This window comes from Falco cherrug, chromosome 6, assembly GCF_023634085.1.
Source record: "Falco cherrug isolate bFalChe1 chromosome 6, bFalChe1.pri, whole genome shotgun sequence".
Lineage (NCBI taxonomy): Eukaryota > Metazoa > Chordata > Aves > Falconiformes > Falconidae > Falco > Falco cherrug.
The window spans coordinates 22,427,396-22,451,274 of NC_073702.1; the positions used below are offsets into that span (position 1 = coordinate 22,427,396).

The following is a 23,879-nucleotide window of genomic DNA, read 5'->3' on the forward strand; positions in this document are numbered from 1 at the left end:
CTCCTAAACCCACTTATGGTCATATTATGTAGGCTTATCATTGGTTTTGTTGGTATATTTTCTATTCTTATTCTTACAGTAACTATGTGCAGCTTGTGATTTTCTTTAACAGAGAGTAAGGAATTCTAAACTGAATGGGATGAGAAAAACCGTTTGCTTACTTAATCTTAAGGAAGTGTTGCACAGTAGAATAATTTTAACAGTGCATTATGATAATGGCCCTACATTATAGAATGTAAGTGATTACAATATATTTTAATTAAAGATAATTTAATACCTTTAAATCATTCTTTTAATCCACAGAGAGCTGAAGTCCGGACACAATCTGAGAGTGCACTTTTGAGATTGGCAACAATACAGGCAATAGTCAAATCAAGAAATCATTTTACCCAAGATGCAGATGGAGTTACTATCAGTGTCAAAACCAGTGCTCAGAACGCTACTTGCAGGCTGCCAACCCTGTATTTAAGTGCAGCAAATGATGCTCCTGACCCAGTAAAAGCACGGCCTTCTCAGTTATCCTTGCTTTCAGTGCGACTAGGATTTAATCTTTGGTTTCATCCTATAATGCAGTTTGAATAGGCTCGACTTTTATGTCAGATTTATAAAAGTTAGGTAGCTATACTGTGCTATCATTGTAGGCAACAAATAGGGACATCCAGAGGGCAACTTCTTTCATAGCAGATACCAATCCTAAAGAAGATAAATCACATTTCATTGACTATAATAGGACATTAATGTGACTGCCTTTGACAGCTACATTTTAGATATATGTATTAGGTGAGATGAATTTTTATGACTGAAATCTTTGGGGATTTTTTTGGGGTTTTTTTTGTTGGTTTTTTTTTTTTTTTTTGTGTGCGTGTTTGGGGGAAGGAGGAAAAGAGTGGAAATATATGTATTTTTCTGGAGACAGAACTATCCCAAAGGATCAAGAAATGCATATAAAAATCATGACTCATTGATAGGTCCTTGATATTCCGTTCTCAGTCTCGGAAAGCCAAGAGATAGGTTACTCAGTTCAAACTCAGTATCTTCCCTAACCCTGTTTGGTTGTCCTCTAGCTGTCCTTGAAGAGTAGCAATGAGTTACTTGCTTGTTCTGATATTTGTGGTTTCGAGTGTGTGTATTTTAATGGACTATATTGTGAGGGTAAACTTTGGCCTTACAGTGAGTACAGAGTTTGCTAGTAAGCATTGGAATGCTGTTAGGTATGTGTAAGACACCTCGCTGTAGGTAGGGGTTTCTTAATTCTGTGTTGGTACACAGTAGGATCCATACACTGTATTCAGTCTGAGTCAAACCCACCTAAAACATCAGTATCTAATGCCTTTCCAGAGATCCTAGGCCCTCCTGCCTAGCTTACAGGTGCTTGCCCAGAAAGATGCAATTCTCTGGTAGGTCCCATGTGGATGTCTCAAATGGTACCAGCCAATTATCTTTGAACTAATCTGAATTTATTGTCATGGGAACTTAGACAACTAGTTTGCACGAAAGCATCTATGTTTAGACAACAATCCGGATGCAAAATCCACACCGCTCAACTAACTTGTCAGGCCAAAGGCTAATTCCCTCTGGTTATGCCCTAGGAATCTTTATTTTATTTTAGTATCTTTATTTTCTCTGATCCTCTGTAAAAAAAATCTTTCAAGTACATTTTAAGTATAAGGTTTACCAATTACCCCCTGGGGTAGATCCAAGTCTGAATAAAATTCCTGACACAGAAGTGGAGACTTACATTCAAGCTTATCTTGATGAAACTCCATTTTAGGGAACTGAAAATAGTGGATGGGAGTTGCTGAGAGGCTGCAGAGATGCGCAAGCATCCCAACAGGTTTTTTTATATTAACAAAAAAGAGAATTTGCTGGAAGTAAAACTAAAGGTAACTATAAAAGGTTTTCTCGTACTACTGTGCCTCTCCACTGAAACATAGATATGGCTTTATTTAAATAGTGGAGAACTTTGTCTCTGTCTTCAGGTGCCTCCGTTACTGGGAAGGATTTGGGTGGCAGCTTCCCACTACCATTCTGTTCTCCTGGAAAAGGCGATTTTGCAAGTTAAAAATAATGTCCCTCAGGAGAAGTACATTTGTAAGTGGCAAACATTAATCAAAACGTCCTCGCCACGAGGCAGAACACAGTGAAAGCACCTGAACTGGCCTCCTTAAGTGTCTGATAATACATTTTTGGAAATAGCTTTACTGGCCAATGGACATTCTGGAAGTGGAAGGGTCCCTATAGAAGCGAGACCTGACTTGCCATAAAGGAGTTTATAGTTATTCTGAAGTGCAGCTCTCTTTCTTCACACATAGCCTCAGCTGGCCCTTGTGCCCTTGCTAGGACCCATGGGAGAGGAATTCCCCTGTGGCTGCATGCATTACAAATAAATAAATATAATGCATCAATTATTGTAAAGGAGCCACAGCAGAACACAACTCACACCCCTGTTGTACTGAAAGCATAACAAAGCTGAGGGCCAATTTGTCAGCAAGCAAAACTGGGTCAATGTAACTAAGCATAACTCTGTTAAAGTTAACTAATGGACTGAGGCCCTGATGGATGAAATATTACATGTGAGCTAGTAAAAATTAGTGTCAGAATGCAATCAAAATGATGTCTGCATACCCAGCACAGCAAGCATTGTAGTTCCAGTGCACATCTCATCATTATGGCTCCTGACATACATGCCTTCAACAAAACCCAGGACTGAATATATGCAGAGCTTCTGAGAATACTCCTTAAAGGTTTTTTCATTCATGGAGGAACACAGAAGGAGAAGCACCGGCAGGAGAGGGGTCCTGCTTTCTTACTACAAGGAAACATGATGAACTGGTGCTTCTAGGCTCACCCACCCTGTGAGCTTCCCCCAGCTGCACAGACACACCTGAGGACAAAAACCTCTGGCACCCTCAAGCTGAACAGCTGGGCTGAGATTTACCTCTGTCACTGTTACAGTCTATCATGTCAACAAGGCTTCAAACACTGCCCAGTGAATCACCTTCCTTGCATAATTTTTTTTCCTTATACATACTTGTTTGGTTGTTGTTGTATTATTTTTTTTCTCTGCATAACATGCTACAGAAAATGAAGCTGAGAAAACTGTGAAAACTGATCCCACAGAACAGCTTTGAAGCCAAATTCTGTCAGGGGATGGAGCAGGGGTGTCCTTTTTAATAAAGAAAGAAGCAGCTGTCTGGCAAATCTAATAGGTTACAGAGGAATTATGTCAAGCGCAGAACAGCAGGAGCAAGGGAGAAACACTCATTACACATTTTTTAAACTAACCATAGATGGAGGGCAGTGACTTCATTTTTTATCTTTGCCTCTGCAGATCATCTGTACCAAGGAGAATGAAAATTATGAAAAGCTCCTGGCTACCGCTCCCACTGTTTTCATGCCTCATCAGCCTAAAGAGGCCAGGCAGCCCTGATTAGCACAGCTTTACTCTGTCTCAGGGAATCCCAGACTTACGAACAGTTGCAATGCCCCCTTGGCCATCCTCTATTGAACTCTTTGAACCAAAGGGCCTGTGTCACCTTCATCCTGGTGACTCCCTGGGCCACTTCCACCATGTAGAACAGCTATTAAACAGCAGTGTCCACATAGCAGCAGAACTTCAATATATTTAAAAGAATTAAAGACTAATTATCCCCCCTTTATAAGCCCAGAGCAATGAAAAATGTGTATCCAAGTGTAGAACTGGGCTTATCGTTTGTTAGTGTAAGATTTATTCTCACAGTATAGGCACACCAAGTTGGCACAGCATCAACATATTAACTCAAGTTCCCCAAGTGCTCCCACAGATATATGGTATGCTGCCTGCAGAGAGTCAGAATGCCAGATAATTCCATGGGGCCCCAACAGTAATTAAGCAAAGTCAACAGGCAAATTATAAGTGAGAAAACAGCCTTCTATATCTTATTTGGACTTAAGGTTTTGTGGTTTTAAACATGCCTGTTGTGGATATCACTGCTAGCTGTTACTTAGTAATGGATACCAGTAAAAACCTCTAAGACTCAGCATTTATATCTATAGAGAGAACAGAAACTGTGGAAATGTTACTTCATGCATATGTTTTTCCCTATTTGGCTGGGTTTTCTTAGCCACAGCGTGTTGGATTAAGATCCAAGCAGCCACCTGCATGAAGTATCTTATCCTTGAGGAAATAAAAAGTAATGCATTTATTGATCATAAAATATTTTTCTTTTAGGAACTGAGGAGTGTGTTTTCCCAATTTTTATGTTTATAAACAATTATAAACCCCCTCTGAGCCTTCTCTTCCGCAGGCTGAAGAGTCCCACCTCTCTTATCCTTTCCTCATGGGAGAGATGCTTGAGACCCTTTGTCTTCTTAGTGATCCTTCAGTGAACTCCATTAGCTTCATATGTAGTAGCACCAAACTTTTGCCTGCCCTGGTATCCTCATATCTTTGGGGAAAAAAAAAAACCCACAACAAAACCAAGCCCAAAAGGAATAACTACTTTCATTAGGGTTCAGACAGCAACCAGAGAATCAGTCCTTTCGGGGTCTGCAGGGGTAGCTGTGCTATGGAACAGTACAACTTCTCAATCAAATACCATATTTTCATGCCTTTATGTTTGTAGGTACATGACCATGCAATCTATTTACTGGCAATGAGAGTTTTGTTGCTAAATGTCAAATGTGCACTAAAAATTCACCCTACGTAGCCCCTTGTTTAAAAAATGGAAATCTGGAAATAGCTTTAAGTCAGGAGAAAGGAAACCTGCAATTTCTCAGGCATTCTGTGGAATCGTATGAGCTGTAATTGAAAACTCCCTCATGCAATGTGACCTTGTCTGAATTAATTGGTTTTGGAATTACTGCTCAATAGTTCAGCAAATGTGGAATTCTCCGAGTTTACTCCTTGCCAAGCAGAGTCCTACTGGCTGAGAAAAGTAAAATGGACAAAAGACAGTTCTCTACTTATCACCTTTTTCAGTGGACTCTTCCATACACATGAATTTAGTAAAGCTACCTACTATGAATTAGATAAAAGGAAGTACATATACAACCGATCTGACAGGTTTGCATTTTGCTGTTTTCTAGAAAAATGAAGTCACTGTAATACAGTGTACTGGTCACTTAAGGCGAGTAACTATATCCCCTGAAACCAGCAGTGCTTCTCCAAATATTGACTGGAAATCCATGAAGCAGGAGAAGTGATCTTGGACTGACACCTAAGATAGGATAACGACCCAGGATGCTTTTATGTACCATGACCCAATCCCCATTTTGCTGAAGTCCATAGCTAGGTAGATTTTTTTGTCATTAAACCTTTCATGAAAACATACAGTTGTAGCCAAAAAACAGGTTAGAGGAAAATGCAAAGTAGTTTTAAGAAACTGAAAAAGATGTTCCCTTTTATTTATCAGACTAAAAGCTGAAGAACTTAACTGAGGCAACTTGTCACAGCACTCTCCAAACTACCACACTGTGACAAGGTCTTTTACCATCTCATACCAGCATACTCTTCATGCCAGTCCCTCTGCTGCCTTCTCCTCATCTCACCTCATGCGGGGCATGTGTTCTCTCTTATCTTGCTTCTTCCTCTCTCTGCTTCTTCCTTGGCTGCTCTCTCTTCATTGGCTCTCTACCCCTTACCAGAACCAGCCTCAGCTGCACCTTATCTACATCGGCCAACACCCCTAAAGCCAGCCCACAGTTGCATTTATCAATGCCAATTAACCCAACTTCATTCCTCTACAGCCACTCAGTCAGTGCTAGTTGCTGGAGAAGGATTTCCTACCTCTGACCAGAGTGCTTCAGTTCCTCCTTATACGATATTTAGTCTTTTCTGCTTCAGCAGTTTCAATTTGCATATAAAAGCAATATTCACTGAGCAGATATCCCACCTGATGGGTGAGTGTCCTGAGCAGCAGGCTAGAGTGGTAGTGTCTCTCTCAGTAAAGGTGAAAGTGGTTTATACAATGTGTAATAATGCCATCAGGAGAAAGTGAGTGTGCCCCCCACATCTGAAAAGGCAATAACCTGGTTTTGGTTATCCTGGATGGCCAAAGGTGCAAATATCAAATCACTCTCTGTCTCAGAACATGGATTTTAACATGTCCTTTTGCTTCACAGGAGATCATCCTAACTGCTACCTGCAGTATCATTGCAACCCAGTAATATTTCTGCATTCATGGTAAAACCAAACAACATCAGCAGGAGAGAAAAAAAAACAACCCCTGTGAGGAACTATAACACATGGAATAAGACATATAGAGTACATCTAACAAAAATAAGTTGGCTTTCTCAGGCAAAGGGCTAACAAGGGAGAGAGTGGTTAATATCTTCCAGACCTCCTCATTGGTTACGTTTTCATAGCACAACCCAGCGTTGTACCAGGGTATTTAAATTAATTTTCAGTAAGACAACCTAGGTATTGCATGTGGGATGATGTGTTACTGCAGCACTGCTCCCAGCCTAGCGTGCTCTGCTTCCCAACAGGGCTACACAGCCAGGGCTCACTACGCACTGAGCTGATGGTGCCACGGCTCTGCTACTTCAGGTAGCTTGCACACCTCCCCACAGCACTCTGCCACACTACTCAGACTTCACCGGAAAGAAGCCTTCCAAGTGAACACAATAGGGAACCGAGCTGGTCCCACCTGGAAAAGCGACCCAGATTTTGTGAACTTTTCCTGAAAAGCAAAGCATTGCTTGCAAGAGTAGCAAAGATGTAAGGCAGTAATACTTAGGATGACTGCTGCACTCTGTGACTTCCCATTCAGGAAATTACATGTTGTCTGTGATGGAGGGGCAAGGTGGGAGGCAGCAGCAGCTGGAGCTGTATTTTCTCAGCTGTGCATCTGACAGCTGCAACTGGATACAGTTCAGAGACAGAAAGCATACGCTGTCATTCAGGGCTTTTAACATGAAGTACTTTCTACTGGGTTCATTATCTCTTTACAAAATGAAACAGGATGGCTAGAAATGCCATAACCACAATAAAATATGAGTATTAGCAGGGGTCACACAGAGTCCAGGTCTAGCTACAGTGTGTGCGCAAGGCTGGCTGCCTCCTCTGCATTGTCATTTGTCTCATTCATTTACACCTGGGGCAACAGGTAGTGCCCTTTATCTTGTCACACAGACTCCATCAGAGGTGGAGAAGTCTGGCTTCAAAAATAATTAAGGTAATAATTAAGCTGTGTGGGTCTGTGTAAAAGTTATGTGTTTATTAGTACCATAGATATTACCAATGAACCTACTGGGCTTTCTCTGTAAAGTTGTATACATTCAAAAAGAGCTAGTTAGCTCTTATCCCATCGATTAGAAAACCCTGTTTACATTCTCCATTAATAATGTCTCACATAATATTCATCATAGCTGCAAACTTCTTACCTTCTGAAAGGTGCTAATGCATCTAGGAACATTTTAGGAAAATGCATGCTGTAAATATATATTCCATACTTCTGTAACTGAAATCATAGATCAAATATTGCAGTTTTAATTTTTGATTTACATTTTTAGTTACATGAATTAATTTTTAGCTAAGCCTGTGTGTTATGATTTAATTGCTTTACAACATCGATAAGAGGCAGTCATGACCTATATTACTAAAATTTCAAGTAATAATTAAATTGCCATGCCTATTAATTTTCTAAGAAATTGCTTTAGTTTCTTTGCCAAGAAGAGTTTGCTACATCAGAAGCTAAAAAGGAATTAATGTAATGTAATTTTCCTAAGAATTCAAAAGACTGAATTTGAACTGAAGGCTGATGTGAAACTTTGACCTTTTTGACGTTTATTTGAATGAAGCCCATATAAATGTCAAATATCTGCCAACACCATTTTCACATTCCAGGCAACTGCTTCTTTTGCAGTTTTTAGAGAGGACTGAAGAAGTAAGATTATTTTTTTTTTTTTAATCGTAGTAATGATAGGAAATGAAGCATCTCCCTCCAAAGTGACAGGGCCTGAAGAGAGAAATAGGGAAGATTTACCCCTAGGGGTTTTAAAAATGAGAACTTATTTGGCAACTGAAATTTTCAACTAATAAGGAATTACATAATCCTTAGTATTCTTTAAATCAGATAAATATTACTAATTTGAATATTTACCCTACAGAGAAGCTGAGGAAAAACTTGATCAGTGGTACAGAGAAAGTATTTTGAATATAGAACCACACTCAGAACTGTATATAGTCCATAGGCTTGGAAACAGTTTTGGCTCAGAAAAACATCTCAAATAAACTTTTTACTCCACAATGTCAATATCACCTCCCTACAACAAAGCAGAAAGATTACATATTTGGGCAAGAATATCTATCTGACGTATAATTTCTGAGATGAGGGAGAAGCCTCGCGTGAAACGTAGGTTAAAGTTTTAAAACCCACAGTATTTAATCAGCAGAGTGCTAGTCAATGCAAAACATTTTTCATAAGTATGAAAACACTGGGATACAAACATATTTACTGCCTAATCTGGTTATTTTCCCAAACACATTCTATTATTCAGCTTTGTTGCTTGAGAGAAAATAAAATAAATTCCTCCAGAGAGAATTCTGGGCTTATTTAACATATAAACTCAAGACAGCTTAGGCTAAAACCAACCAACTTAGTAGTTGTGTCTTTTGCCTTGGAAGGTTTCTTCATAATAATCACACAGTACTACAGGACAAAGATGAAAATTAGTCTCTGGAGTAGCAATAAAATCCCATTTTATATCATGATAACATCTCTATTAAACAAAGGACAGAAATATCCCTAGATGTTACATCTAGGCATTGTAGGCCACAACTTCTGATTTTACACAAAGTTATATGTATTAATTAATATATTGTGCTTACCATAAAATAGTATTTTATGCTACTTCTGGAGTGAAAATTTATGTTATCCAACCTCAGCTTACTTCCTTTTTAAGCTCCCACTGATGTGTCAAGCAAATAATTTAAAATTTATTTTTTATGATATGTTTTGAGTTCTGTTTTTACCTTTTGTAGATGGGTAGCCTGCACTGCAATTTAGCAGTATGGGAGGAGGACAATATCATAATTAGAAACTGTCATTAACATATTTGGTAACATAAAAGTGAATCTGCATCACTTAACAAAGAATACATATCTGTTACAGATTTAATTACTCTGTTATAGATTTAATTATTTAACTGCAATCTGTGCAATCTTTTCTCTACCAATACTAATCGTTAATATTCTAAAATAAATAAAGCTATCATCTTTGCTAAGCAATTAATAAGAGAAAAGAAAGTAGCCAGAAGCATGTTAAAAAGATCCTAACAGTGAATGGTATAACAATGAACGCTAATGATCACTGATTAGTAATAGCAGATGTGTGAAGCTTGCCATGATGTTTATGATTCAGTGTATTGATACAACTGGTTACACCTTTGCTAAAGGTAATTAATTAATTCCTTGTCAAGTTAATTGTCTGCAAGTGTTTAGACCAAATATTTAAAATTTTGCTTCTCTTTTTCTTTTGGTACTTTAAGGACCTAAATTAAAAAAATCGCAACTCATCTCATTTAGAAAATCAATGACTTGATGGATAAAAATATATAAATGTCTAACAATATCTAAATGATGCTTGCATTTTTATATTTGCAGCTGGATAACACTATGCATGGGAAATGGAGGTTAAAAGTCTAGGTCCATGGTATTATGCTCGCAGGATTCTCCCCAGAAGGAGCTTATTCCAAGCTGTACCCACAACAGTACAGTACTGCAAATCTAAGAATACTGGGTACTACACAGGGAAATTACTTCCAGTGTCAAACATCCTCTTACAAAGCAAGACAACATATTTTTACATGCAGAACAGTGGAAGGGTCAGTGTAGATTCGCTTACCTGTGGTTGACCTGATAGTTGAGGTGATGTTGGATGATGCCATCGCAGGTAAACATTCATCATCTTGGGAATAGCCTGCCTGAATGGCACGCAAGTAACTGTGGCTTCTTGTTCGGAAACATCCAGGGAGGTCAAGGGCATCCATTGCCTGAGCTTCAACTTCACTAAACACTGATTCACACACCGATTCAAATTGCCCATTAACCTCTGCTTCACTCATCTGAATAAACAACAACAATGCATTTGATTTTTGACTTGCTTTTTTGTGATCATCACGGCCTCAACATCTCAAATGGACACCTGTACATTGATGAAGAACTGTTTTAGCAAATAGTTAAAATGTCGTAATCCCTTCTGATCACATTCACATTTTTTCAACTTACATCAGCTGTCTATATGTATATAGTAAGTACATCACACATGCTATACAACTAATTTTACATTTTATATCTTTTGGCATATACAGAGGATTGTTAATACATGATTTAATAGTAACCAACAAGATCACTCTGTGCTGATAGAAATCCACACTCTGCCAGGATAGGGGAATTGAAATCAGCTGTACTAACAGCCTCAGAAGGTGAGGGTGGATTGCCTGGGTTCCTCACTTAACAGCAAAGTTACTACTCATGTGGCTATTTAGTGTACATGGCAGGTTTTTCTTCCTCTCACTATCAAGGGGCTCAAGGAAGTATCTCATGCTTGAAGAAGTGTAAGTTCAGAGGAAGTGATGCTTCTGAAAAGTTTGAGAAATATTGCATCTACACTTATGTCCAGTGAAGCATGTGAAAGAATAACCATTGTCTGAAATAGGGTGAAAAGTGGTCAGATGAGAAAGTAATGCTTGGCTCACCTTTAGCTGAGAAGGGCCCTAAACCACACTCCCTGGTTAACTGGGTTAGCCATTCAGCTACCGTGGGAACATGAGATGCAGCCACTACTGCTGCCTTTTCTGCAGCAGCATTATTTTAAGTCCGATACTTCTGCCACGGGCTGTGTGGAGGAGCCCTGCCTGCTGGAGCACCCGAGACGTGCCTACCTGCACTACCTGCCAGGCTGGCCCCTTGGGGGATTTCAGCACCACCCTCCAGCTCCTGCAGGACTTGGGCAGGAGCCAGCATCTACCTGCTGTCTGAAGGCTGGGCATGATGCAAACCCGTACATTTTTGGGCAGCTTTCATGCTAAACAGGGTTTAGGCAGGCTGGCCAAGCTTAGGGAACCTGGTGGTAGGGAACTGTGTATTGCAGTTTTGAAGATGAGTGCCTAAATTCTACCTTCATCATTTTTAACAGGTTCTCTGAGATCAGCCCTAACTACCCGCAAATGTACCTGGATAATTCAAAATTGTGTTTATACAAAATCAGATAGGAAGCTAACACTGATATGACCTCCTGATAATATTTTTTTTTTTTTAAATGGAGAGTGCTAGAAATTAGAATCAGTCTAAATACTAAGTTAAATTTGTAGCATCACTAAACAGCAGACCCAGTTGATATTACTTTTTCTACACGGCTGCTAAGTGCATTTTTCATGATTACTGTTCCTAGTACATTACTCATTATGGAAAGAGAGTGAGTGCAAATGTTTCAAATGTTTTAGGATTTTGATTAAGTAAATGGAAATTTCATATGGAACTTCTGATGATAATGAATAACTGATATTTTAATTTCATGTAAGACATCTTGGCTACTAAATCTCTTCTGAAAGAAATTACATTACCCTTCATAAAGTTTGTTTCTAATAAAGTTAAGTAGACTAATGCAATCTAATGTAAGATTAAAACCCCCTATCTTACTCTGAAATATTTTGCATACATCATTGATCAGGAAATTTATGGTAATGTAGTCCATAAACACTAAGTCCTAACCACTTCTTTGAAACTAAGGTAATTGACAATAGAAAAATAAAAGTTTTAGAACTTAAATTAAAAATATAAACCATGGAACCCAGCATCTTTCTTGACTCCACCCCTGGACAAGAGTGAAAAAGAAGGGCCCTCACAAAAAACATAATTATTAAAAAGGCATTAAAAAATACCACAAATCATACAATCTGCTATTATGTAGATAGGGCAAGAAGGTGATGGTGTTATGGAAAAGGAACAGGAAACAGCAAAGGTTCAGAATTTGTTATTTTAAGATATTCACTGTGTGTAGTATCTATCAAATGCATTTGTTACTGGTCTGGAAACAGCTGAACTGTGAAGTAGGAATTACGTGGTTGACACAAAATCACATAGTTTAGTGAAGACTGAAAAAGAAAGTAAGAAACTATATCCAGCAGGTTTAATTAATCTGGCCAATTGAGCAATCTACCTGCAAATAAAATCTATTATGGACATCTTTCCAGGTAATGCACATTGGAATGAAGAATTTTAACATTGCTGAAACCAATTAGTCATTATGGACAGCTCAGTGAACATCTCCATGCACAGACATGGCCAAAGAGGCAGAAGATGTTAGAATAGTTCTATATTACAGCATTGTTAGGTGACAGCCAACAGCACTTGCTTTCAATGCAGGACCTAATTCTTATGAAACTTTCTCAAAACCAGAGTGTAATAAAAATAGAAAATAAGCAAACCAGGATAATGAAAACCAATGGGAATGATGGGGACAGGTTTCACAAGGGAGCTATGAAAAATAATGAAAGGTTTGGAAAATGACTGTTTCTAAATCTGATGCGTGCTATACAAGATTACACTTAGATTAATCCCACATAAATTAAGGAATTTGACTGAAGGGCATTAGTCAGGCAACTAGTCCCTCCCAATTCTCTACAGTCTGTGGAGCCTGACCACAGTTTCCAGAGGGCTTTCAGCCTGCTTGGGATGTGCACTGTTCTGGAAGAAACTCTTTCACTCCATTAACTACAGAGGAATCTTTAGGTGTTGCCTCAGTTAAAAGTCTTTCAAGGTAGATGAGTTGAATCCAGGCCTGAATAGCCATGCAGTACAAATTGAATGTGAATGAATATAAAATTACTTTAAAAAAATACATATTTTTTTAACATAACCATTGTGCACAGTTAGCTACTATACCCTTAGGTGTCTCACTAAATGGTCAAAGAAAAATAAAGTAAGACATGTCTGAGAAGAGGGCAGGGCCCACCTGTCATGAAGCAACACAGGGAAGAAATGTCAGGACCAATGAACATTAGAAACTTTATGTAAAGTCCTCTGCAAAACAGAACATGCACATACTTCATCAGGCTGCTTGCACCTCAGGCCTGATTCAGATCTCACTTCAACATGATTTGGTACTAACTAACCAACATAAAACTAGCAGGGTGGAAAAATGCCTCCTTTCAGAAGCCCCCATACACAGAGTAATTGATGGGAGTTATTCTTTCACCCAGAAGTGAGGGACTGAGTTTAGAGGTGAATCACTGCTCCTTTGGAGCATAATTATTTTAATCTATATCTTAACCTGGCAGCCCACATTTGCTGAAATCAGAGTAGATATTTTCAGAGGATGAGTATTATAAGTGAGCGTGCCCCTTATATTCAGTCTGAATCCTCTAAACATTCAAATATTTAATATAGACTAAAAATCAAAATAGCAGTATTTATGTTTTTAATGAAAAATAAATGGAAAATATGCGTGATAGTGTCCCTTTGCTTCTAGCATTCGGTATTTTCCTTGAAATTTTGAACAAGGGTTACATTCCTTAGAACTGAATTACTTTGACAATTCACATCCTCATTTTGATATTAATTAACCCCCCCCCCCCAAACTAAACCCATCCACTAGTAACAACTCTTGCATCTGTGATTAACCTATAAGAAAAGTTATAACAAGAATTTCCCACCTGACTAACACAGCTGGCCTGACTGAGCGTGCTCACTGCTCTCATATAGCTCTGATTCCTTGAGCGAAACTTTGGGGAATTGTAGTTTGCAGAGGGATCCAGGTTGTGACCCCCAGGCACGTCACTTGCAGTTTGAAGGTAGCTCTGACTACAAAGGAAAGAGGAAGAAAAAAGGAAAGGGTGTAAAACTACAGATGGAATCAATTAGGACACTAAAGACAGTAATTTGTATGAGACACAAATCCATTCCCCAGGGTCCAAATCTCTCTCTATATAAAGCGTCATAGATCTGTTGTAGTCAAACGCCTTAGCACAAGCAGAGAATCTGTCTGCAGTTCTGCTGCCTAGATGATATGAAATTTTAAGTCTTTGCTGTATTTAAACATCATCAATTCTCCTGGCTATTGATGTTGAACTTCACTAGAAGAGAATGTCTAGGTCAACAGGAACAAGAACCAGAGCTAAAGCACAAACCAAAGTAACTAAAAATCTTTCTTCATAGATAAAATCTGCTGCTTGTCATCTGGTTTTCATCAGGGTCTTAGGCATCAAGAGACCTTTTATCTTTAAAGGATTGATATATTTTTACAAAAGATCAAAATATCCCATGTTCAGCTAGAAGAATAGATTAATCAGGTACCTGGAGCAACTGCACGAAGCTCTAGAAATGCTTTTCTTAGAACACATCTTCCAGTTTGGAGGACTGGGACCTTAACACCACACTGGGCCCCTTTCAGTATGCTTTCACTACAGGAGTATGTTAGTCTTCATGTTTTATGATAAATACATTGATTATCTGTCATTCCAGGAAAATAAATAAGCCTAAGAAAAGAACAGTACTTGGGCCTGAATACAAAATTACAAAAAAAAAAAAAAAAAAAAAAGTCACAAATAAGGTTTATCAGAGTTCTCAGGACCTCTGGAAATCAGATTTTAGAAGTCATGTGACACTCATCCCTAGATATCAGTGCATAAACTAATTAACGTTTCAGATAACGTTGGGTTTCCTATGGTAAACAGGCAGGTTTTATGTTTAGCCCTTAACGGCAGCTTTAACAAAAACAGTTTCCGGGAACAATAGATTTGTGCCAGTTGAATGTCTGTCAGTATTGGCAATGCAGTTATTTCAAGCTGAGCTGGCAGAGTTACTCAGCCCAGCAGTGGCTGTGACACATGCCGGGGCTACCAGCAATTTCCCTGTGAAGGGGGAAGCTTCCTCTCTGGAAGGACCAGACCACTCGGTGAATGAGAAAACCACTGGTCCAACTCCTGGTGCAAAATGATGCCGAAACCAGGACCTTTTTCTTAGACCCTATTTATCGAACACTAAGTGTGACCATAGGCTGGTGCTTGAGAAAGGACTCAGCCTTCCTCACTAATATGGACACAACCTGAGTTTGGGCTGGATGCAGTCCCTGAGGAACACTCGGGGAGGAATCTCAGACCTTCTGTCATGGCCCTGACTAGAGAAGCAATGTGTTGAGCTCCATCTTCCTCTGTGGTCACGTGCTTTGATGTCAGACGTGATGACCCAGGGCTCCCTCACATCACCAGCTGCAAGAGCAGATGAGATTTATAGATCCTTTCAAGCTTATACTTGGGAGATCTGTTCTCAAGCACTTCCATGTATTCTCCCTGACTTGGCCATCTCGGGGGCAACATCGACATAGCCTTGCTTCCCCAGTGTGTCTGCCAATGGCTGGGCTATCCGTGCCTCTAAGACAGGCTGCCTTCTTCAGTAAAAAAGGACAGGTTTTTTTTCATCTTGGTGCAAGGCAGGCATTTTTTTGAATTCTTAAGAAATTTCCCTGGAGAAAAGAAATTTTTTTCTTCCCATCTTTATTCAGTGCCTTCTATGGAATACCTCTGTAACCCCACAACAGGGGCAAACTATGTTGAAACTGTGCTATAACTGCTGAAACCAAAATGAAAATGTATGAGATCAATGCAGGCATGTGATCAGAGGTTAATTAAGTCATAACAGTCAAAGTGATTTGCATATTAAGATAGCTGTCTGATAGTGGGTCTAATTTAGTTTTAGATGATAAAAACAAGAACTCTAGCAGCATTTTTTTGTTCCCATAGGTATGAAGACAAATACACTATAACAGGCAAAGCGGTGCAGTCTCCCTAGCTATATTTAGTTGCTGGATGTAACTAAACCTCCTCTCCTTTATAGGCAGCAAGCTGATGACTGTCACCTGCTTTGTGTCATTATGATTCTTTGCATATGCTTTACTAAATCTGGCTGGTATTGTTAATTTAGTATTTTTCCAAACAGATGAATCCCTTCTGGACCTTCTGCTTGTCAGCAGGTGGCAAAATCTGGGATTCCAAGTTCAGAAAGAGTTTGTTTGAGGTTTCTTCATTAAAACATGGGCCACATTAAGAAAAGACAGAAGCAATAGAATAAATGGATAAATTATTAATTACTTCATAAACTATGTAAAATTAATTAAACTGGCTTCTAATAACTGCCTCCTTTGCTAAGTAATGCTCAACAACCTAGTACTTCATTATATACATACCAGTTCCTTGTGAGATATTGCTATCATTAAACACAATCAACAATTTCTACAGCAATAATTTCTTAGGGAAAGAAACCCAGTATTCCATGGTACTGCTAAGCAGCTGAGTTTTGATGGATCAGTTTGGACAGTACTTGAGAGTTAACTAATTTTTCATTTATCAGAGGACAGCAATTGATTCATAGGACTGTAGCAAAATAAAATAAATGTTACATTTCTGTAAAAGCATTTAACATCCATTTGTTTAATACTTTGAATTTTTTCTGATAAAAAGAAATCATTAGTTTTCATTTCTAAGATATACACTCAAAGTTATCTTCTAGGATAAACGTGTCAATACATGGTAAAAATGACGACCTTGTTATAAACATGATCCAGAACCAAAACACCATAGAACCAGAAGTTAGATGGGAAAGTTGCTCTTAAATGTCATTATCTGTTGCTCAAGGAACTTGCATGCTTGCCAACAGCACTACAAAACACATGCCACATGTGACATTGCTAAATGCTGACTTTTTTATGATATCCACTCTATCTATAAGCTTAGGAATAAAATTTTTGACTTCATTTCCAAAACTCCACAACTCTATCACGTTGGTAAAAGAAAGTAATAAGATCATCTATTAGAGAGCATAAAAGAAAATATCTCAGTTGATCACTGAAGAAGGGCAAGACAAGCATGAGCACATGAGATGGTTTGACAGTTTGTTTCCAGGAACGCAAAACAAATACACACATTAACATCAAGGAGATGACTAAAGTTTGGTACCATGGAAAAGGAGCAAGAGGATGAGATGAACAGGAAAAATCAAATTGGCATGTTTGTTGTCTTCCCATTTGCTTTTCCAAAGAGACAAGCTCTTAGAAATGGATTCCCTCTTAAAAGTGCTTTTGCTCTCAAGGTTTGTTTGCCCCTTTCCGTTGGGTTCATAGGAAGTCCAGGGCAGGTAGGAGGAGGTCTTTAAATTTAATGAGAAGTATCTTAGCTGCAAGCAAGGCTAAAATCCTAGAGAAATGTTTGGGAATAAGGCAGTCCCATGTAATGACCTTGCAGGTCTTGAGAACCTCTGCTCTAAAAGTGAAGCTTTAAGACTCCCAGTGAAGCTAGCTAAATCTGCAACAGCACTTTCAGTGCTCAGCAGATTGCCTGAGTGTATTCAAGGACAAAATACTGTAACATAACCACATAAAGTGAGCTATAGCATGGCACACTGAACTGGGACAGTATATCTGATAGCATATCTGGGATAGCATGTCACCCTGATATAGAATGAACGACAAAGAGGTTACGCTGCATATTCCAACAGCAAAAAATAGACAAAGAATAAGGAAAGAGGCAGCAGTCCAAAAAAACCCCCAAACACCTAAAGAGCTCCTGCTTAGCAGTTTCTAAGTCTTGCATCACAGCCTCCCTTTTCTTGCATTCCTCTAGTTTGCAAAAACTCAGGCCTCTGCATCCAAATCTCATATGCGTCTGCTGCTTCTGTCTGAAAGCTGCCCCAGAACTCATATTTACCAAAACCCTGAAGTATAATTCTCCTTCATTCTTGACCAACCCAGATCCCAATCCTTACTGCTCCGTAGAATCCTCTTAATTCCCAGCTCATAGTTGTCCTGTTCAAGATCTTCCAAAACACCATCACAAAAGCCAGCAATTGGGCCACTTCTCCTACTTCTGTCCTCTGCAGCTTTTGAAACTACCCTGAACGCCCCTGTCAGCAGAGTCCAGCTCACCCGTGCTACAGCCATCTAATCCGGCTCCCTCACTGCTGACATTGGCTTCAACAAAAACACAAACTCTTCTCCTTCTTGCGCAAACTAACTGTTCTTCCCAGCAACTCACCAAGAATGAAATTTAAGAGCTTAATGGAGGAAAATAACTGCTGGAAAATTCCTGTTATTTCAGCCTTACAAGCAACATGATGAGCTAACAAAAACAAACAAACACACACACAAAAAAGAAACAAAAAAGGACAATTTTTTACTTTTTTCATTCCAGAAAAATTTTCTTCTGTGTTTTGCCATGTCTTGTAGCTGTTCTTAACAGAACTCAGTACAGTAAAAATGTAGGAAGAAGTTGAAGTTTACTTGTATTGTAATCAAAAACATTAGGTAACATTTGCCAAGAGATTTCAGGAGATGGAAGAGCATGTCCACATCTCCGTAACTTTTCCCCACTTATGCCATTGTAACAGAAGACTTGTAAAACTGGAAAGCTATTTAGAATGTGTTTTAATGAAAGAAACAATCATGTAAGCTAATCCAATAGCTGCAATCGAGCTTTAAATAACGGTAAGGGAAAGACTCTTATTTTCTCATCTTTAGCCATCTATTATTTAGCCATCTACTTCCTCCTGTATTAACTGTGTATTTTTAAAAGGAGTAGGATGCTTGCTTTGCTGTATAGACAGTAGCTAGTTAACTTTGGGACATTTTTTCCCGCATTACATTGCTTAATATAACTTCTGGAAAGTTTATATGTCCCTGGATAGTGTCTGAAGCAGCCCAACGACTTCAGCAATTAGTTCTGGGGGATCTGTGCACTGCAGCACCTTGCACCACCCACCTGAAGTCTATCGCTTTGTGTGGTACTCAGCTCATGCTTTGTCATCACTGAGTTCAGATGCTGATGAACACCCAGCATGGTTTGTAGCATGTTTCCTCAATTTTCTTGTCATTGCTGTATGACAAGCATTACCGTAAGGTAGAATTACAACACGCAGGACTCTACGGTGACTTATGCAACCATAGTATGTTTTGCAGAAGACAAACCTTTTTGTCATTTGATGAAAAGGTATGTATGATAGTAAAACAACATGGTTTCACTTCTAGGGCACCTTGAAATGACAGATTTAGAGGCTGACATGGTTTTACAGCTTATAGCTAAGCCAGGGTCAAAACAAAACAAAGAAACCTCCTGACTTCTCCCTACAAATTCAGATTCCTGAGCAGCTGTACTTGATAGTCAAGACAACCCTAGTGCGAACATGGGGTGTGAGTCCTGATAAAGGGATTGCTGTCACACTGTTTTGTTTGTGGTTTCGGGTTTTTTTCCATTTTTTTTTTTGTTTGTGTTTGGTTTTTTTTACTGTGTGTATTATTTTCTAATAAGTAATTGATATATACTTTGTCACAAACTTTCTATGTTTGTATAAAAATATGAACATGATGTCAGCAACGCAGAAAACATTATGCACTTGCCAAGGTCATTCCTTGATTTACTCACATTCAAAATAGTAATTATGACCACTCCCCAGAGTACCTGTTTTCTGTCAAATGTTCAGCCACCAGTGCACCCTGGTCAAGAAGGTACCGAAAGTGAATTAAAATCTTCCTAGGCTTCTAAAATTGCAGCAAGAAAGTCACCTTCTGACTCTGAATGGGTCTATCAGGTTTATTAAGGAAGCATCAGATATAAAGAAAGTCCATTTGCCATCAAATTATTTTTTGGAATTTAATATTCTAAAATCATCCCTTTTTATTTTCATGATCATGCCTGCATTTGTCCAAAAATCTGAGAATGAATGGGAACAATAAAGCAAGTACAATCACTTCTGTTTAAATCAGTATATGCGATTCAGAAGTATCATTCTGGGACAAAAAGATAAAATTTGTAAAAGAATTCATCTTGGGCACCTAAAAGGGAAGTGCATTAGGATTAGCAAGGTAGCATAAGTTATCAAAACCTATTTTATTGAGAGATTTGCATTTCAATGGATATTCATTTCTCTATCTGGATCTATCTTAACTATGTCTTTGTAGGTACATGAAATAACTCATCGACCAGAATCTAATGATTAAGCTTAGCTAGCAGTGCCATTGTATAGCAGCTGCGAGTTATACTGTGTCTCCGTGGAGAGAGGTGCTGAAGTCAATAGAGCTCTGCAAAGGGGCACAGATGTAGCTCCATGCAGCCCATTGGGGAGCTCAGAGTATAGACATTAAGTCTGATTCTCCCTTCAGAATAGCACAGTTAGTCTGGTTCTTTGAAAAAAAAAAAAAAGTACACATAAATCTGGTAAATTTATCTGTAGCAAAGAATTTGGTTTTTAATCTTTGTCAGACTGGAGCTTCTCTTTGATCAGTGATAGATATGAGAATTTGGGACAGATTAAACTTTTAAGATACTATATATTTCATCATTGACCTACAGCCTTTTTTAAAAAAGGTGCCTAGAAGATATTGAACATCTAATTTGCTACAGGAACATGTTAGCAAAGAGGTGGAGACCGCTGTTTCTGTCCTTATGAAATGCCTACTAATCACTGGTAGAAGAGAACCTTTCTCATCAGTAAGTATTTAGGGATTTTGTAGAACACAAAGCAGAAGAGAATGAGAGGAAATCATCTGGAATAGTTAAAGTCTGGTGGTTTGCTCACTCCTTGTAAAGATACAGAGGATGTAGGCTCAATCAAGCCTGTACTCCAAATCATGCAGAATGTACATGTAATAAAAAAAGTCTGATGTAGGAAATCTAAACTCAGAGCTTTTGTTTGTAAGAGGTGACAGATGTGCCCATATAGCTAATCCTAAAAGTCTTGTTCCAATATGCTATTTTGAGCTTGCCCTGGAGAGTAGGCAGCGAACTGGTCAGCAACAACAAAACTCAGGCAAATGTTACAGCAAAAATTTAGAGGCATTTAAAGCATCATGTAGCAGTTCAGTAAGTGGATCTGAGGATCTAAGCAGGACTCAGATATTGGATGTATGCTCCTATATCCCTTTATGGAATTGTAATAGTCACAATTTTCTTCAGGAAGCTATCTCCCTTTTCTTTTCTTTGCTTTTGGTACATATACATGTATACATGTGAAAAATCATAATTAGGCAGATCACATGTAGACTACAGACCATCGGGACTCAGCAAAGCATCTGAACATGAGTTTAAATTAAACACACATGTAAGTCCATTAAAGCCAATAGGTCTTAAGCAAATAAGTGAACCTTCTTAATGCTGAAGATATTAATGAGACTGTAATTTCTGGGGAAAAAAAAACCAGTAGAATTGGAAGAAGTGAAAATATATACATGATTTCTGCTTTTTAACCAAAAGCATCTTAATTTTCAAATCCTTGCCTGAAGAAGTCTTTCTACACACATACTTTCTAGCTTCATTTAGTTTTTATTAAAAACTAATCAAACGAGAAAAGCAGCTTTTGATCCTTTTGAAATGAAAACTAACATATTTGTTGAAAGCAGGAATGAATAAGCACCAGAAACACACTCTCTTGGACCTCAGTACCTGTGGTTGTGAGACTGGCCTGAATCTTACTGTGTTTTCACCGCAATCCATCACATAATTGCATCTTTCTGACCAAAGCCTATTTTATTCCTGAGAAGACTCTGCACTTTGTTCAGAGCCTTAGGATCCCCTTTCCTCATCCAGGGTGATACATTTCAGCACTACAACATAAAGCTGGTATTTGCTACAATGAGGCAGGAAATCTGGGCTCAATTACTCCCCGAGTTTCACACTATGCTACTTCTAAGAGGACAAGGTGCCTAACACTGCTTAAGAACATTTCCTATTACTGTGCAAAGGGAGAAAGGATGGGAACCATCTTCTGAGCCCATAAAAGATACTTCCTAGGTAGCCAGATGACTAGCTGCCCTTCATCAGCATTCACTCTTAACCCTGAGGACTAATCTAACCCAGATCTTATTGACTGCAGCAGAGAACACTATCACTGTGCCAGTGGCCCAATGATTGCATTATTAGTTGATAAGGCTTTGTAATTAGCCCTCAAACTCTCCTCAGTAAATCTCCAATTTCACCCCTCAGAGACTCTGAGTAGATGCTACTACACTATAGGGCCTCAGAAAGCTACTAATGAAGTGTGTAATGAGGCTTTTTAGAGTCAGAAGACTGAGGAAAAAACAAATAAAAAGCATATAAAAGATGAGGGTTACTTTTCTAGCAATTTTTCTGATCTCTTCAATTGAAAACATTTCTCAGGAAAGGCTTCAAAACCATTTCTAATTTAAAATGCAGAAGATGAGTTAATGGTAAATTGAAGTTTACCTTTGAAAATTAACAAAGGCTTGCATCACTGGTGTGCAGCACTGAAATAGGACATTAATTTCTGTAGCAAGGAAGCTGTGCTTAAACTCTCAATCTGTAATGTTTTTGCATCATACCCACTTTTCCACATATGCACACTTACCTACAGCCTGCAACATCAAGACTTCTCTCTGGGTACTTACCAAGTGGCAAGTACCCACACATTCGTCCATCACTAAATGATATGGTACTGGCACTGTCATGGGCAAAGACGGATGAAGAGACAGAGGTTTGGTCTCATGCAGTGCTTCCAAACTTGTCATTTGGTTTTCATTTTCTCATGTTTTAAGTGTGCTACGGTTAGCACATATGGTTACAAATGGTAAGATTTTTTTTTTTTTTAACGGAGATTTCCCACATGCTTTAGAGAAGCCTGTGCTGTTCCATGATTCCTGCTGAGCCAAGGGCTCTGGCATTTAAGTGCTGTCAGATCTTGTTGCAGTTTAACTCCCCTGCTGTGTGCTTTGGGGACGTTTTTGTTATAATAGAGTCTGCAGAACAGAACATGTGGGTATGCATCAGGTCATAGTCCAGATATTCTTTAAGTCAGCATAAGTTAGTATGGCCATGGAAAGATGCAATCTCTTACTCTGAAATGGGGAAGAGCAGGGAAAGGTTAATTTTCATTCAGATCACTGATTTGATCTGGTTTACCATAAGCGCAGAAAACATGTCAACCATTTCAGGTCTTACTTAGGTGTATTATCTTCAAATACCGAATAAAATGTTTTTTGAGCCAAGATACCAGACTGTGAAGAAGAGCGGCTGAGATACGGACATGCATTGTGCATGTCAATTGTGCTGTGGGCTTTAATGATGTCCAGTGCACTAAACATCTGAGGGAGGCACAGCTGCTTTCTCTGTGACTGTGACTCAGAGTTCCAGACACTTCCATCCAGGGGCCCAAACCTGGCAGAGGGTTAGATGGAGAATATAGCCAAGACAAATTAAAGCACCACTGGTACTGTACTGCAGTAGTCCACCAAATGGTTTGTGCTATGGCAGATTTCCTTCCTCAATGAAAGACCACATTTTTGTACTACCGATCTGCTCACATGCCTTTCTGTCTGCTCACCCATCAGCTTAAGGTATCTGGACTACCCATCATCACAGTAAAGTCGGCTATCAGAGGGGTTCACAAAACAAAAATACACATTGATGTCACTGATTTTATTTTACTGTAGCTTAACCTATTTCATCTTCACGTTTGCAGCATCTAGTTTCCTATGAGTCACTTCAGAGCCTAATGGAAACTGCAGCACAGCACAACTACCCATTTGCATGAGTGATAACAGTATGGTCTTCAAATAGAGCGTGTTGGCTTTGGGCTAAATGCTATTGTTATCCCTTTTGACTAAATGCTTAGATGGTTTTTAGAGTCTTTTGCAACACTTCAAAAAGGAGATACTGAAAATGAAACTTGCTATTTCTACAGTGCTATCTTGTGCATTTACATAATTGGTATATTAAATACTCTTTTCTTGGAAATCAGAAGCATCAAATAACTGGAATATCATCCTCAGTCATAGAATTGTTTTTCCATCACATAGTCCCAAAGTCTTGTTGCCTTTTCAGCTTTCCTTTCTGGATCCCAGTGTCTCTGATGCTTCCATCTCTCATCCTTCTTGTTTTTGTCACAAAGACAGAGACAT

The 23,879-nt window shown here is 38.8% G+C and overlaps 1 protein-coding gene across 1 annotated transcript in view; it reads right to left on the reverse strand.

The window, feature by feature from the left end:
• DLGAP2 (DLG associated protein 2) overlaps window positions 1-23,879 on the reverse strand; it is a 109,574-nt gene that overhangs the window by 47,529 nt on the left and 38,166 nt on the right. The window contains exons 4-5 of the mRNA XM_005433994.4: window positions 13,639-13,786; window positions 9,828-10,047 (exon numbers count right to left, since the gene is read on the reverse strand). Of these exons, the coding sequence (XP_005434051.1) occupies window positions 9,828-10,047; window positions 13,639-13,786 (368 nt within the window). The remainder of the gene's footprint in view (window positions 1-9,827; window positions 10,048-13,638; window positions 13,787-23,879) is intronic.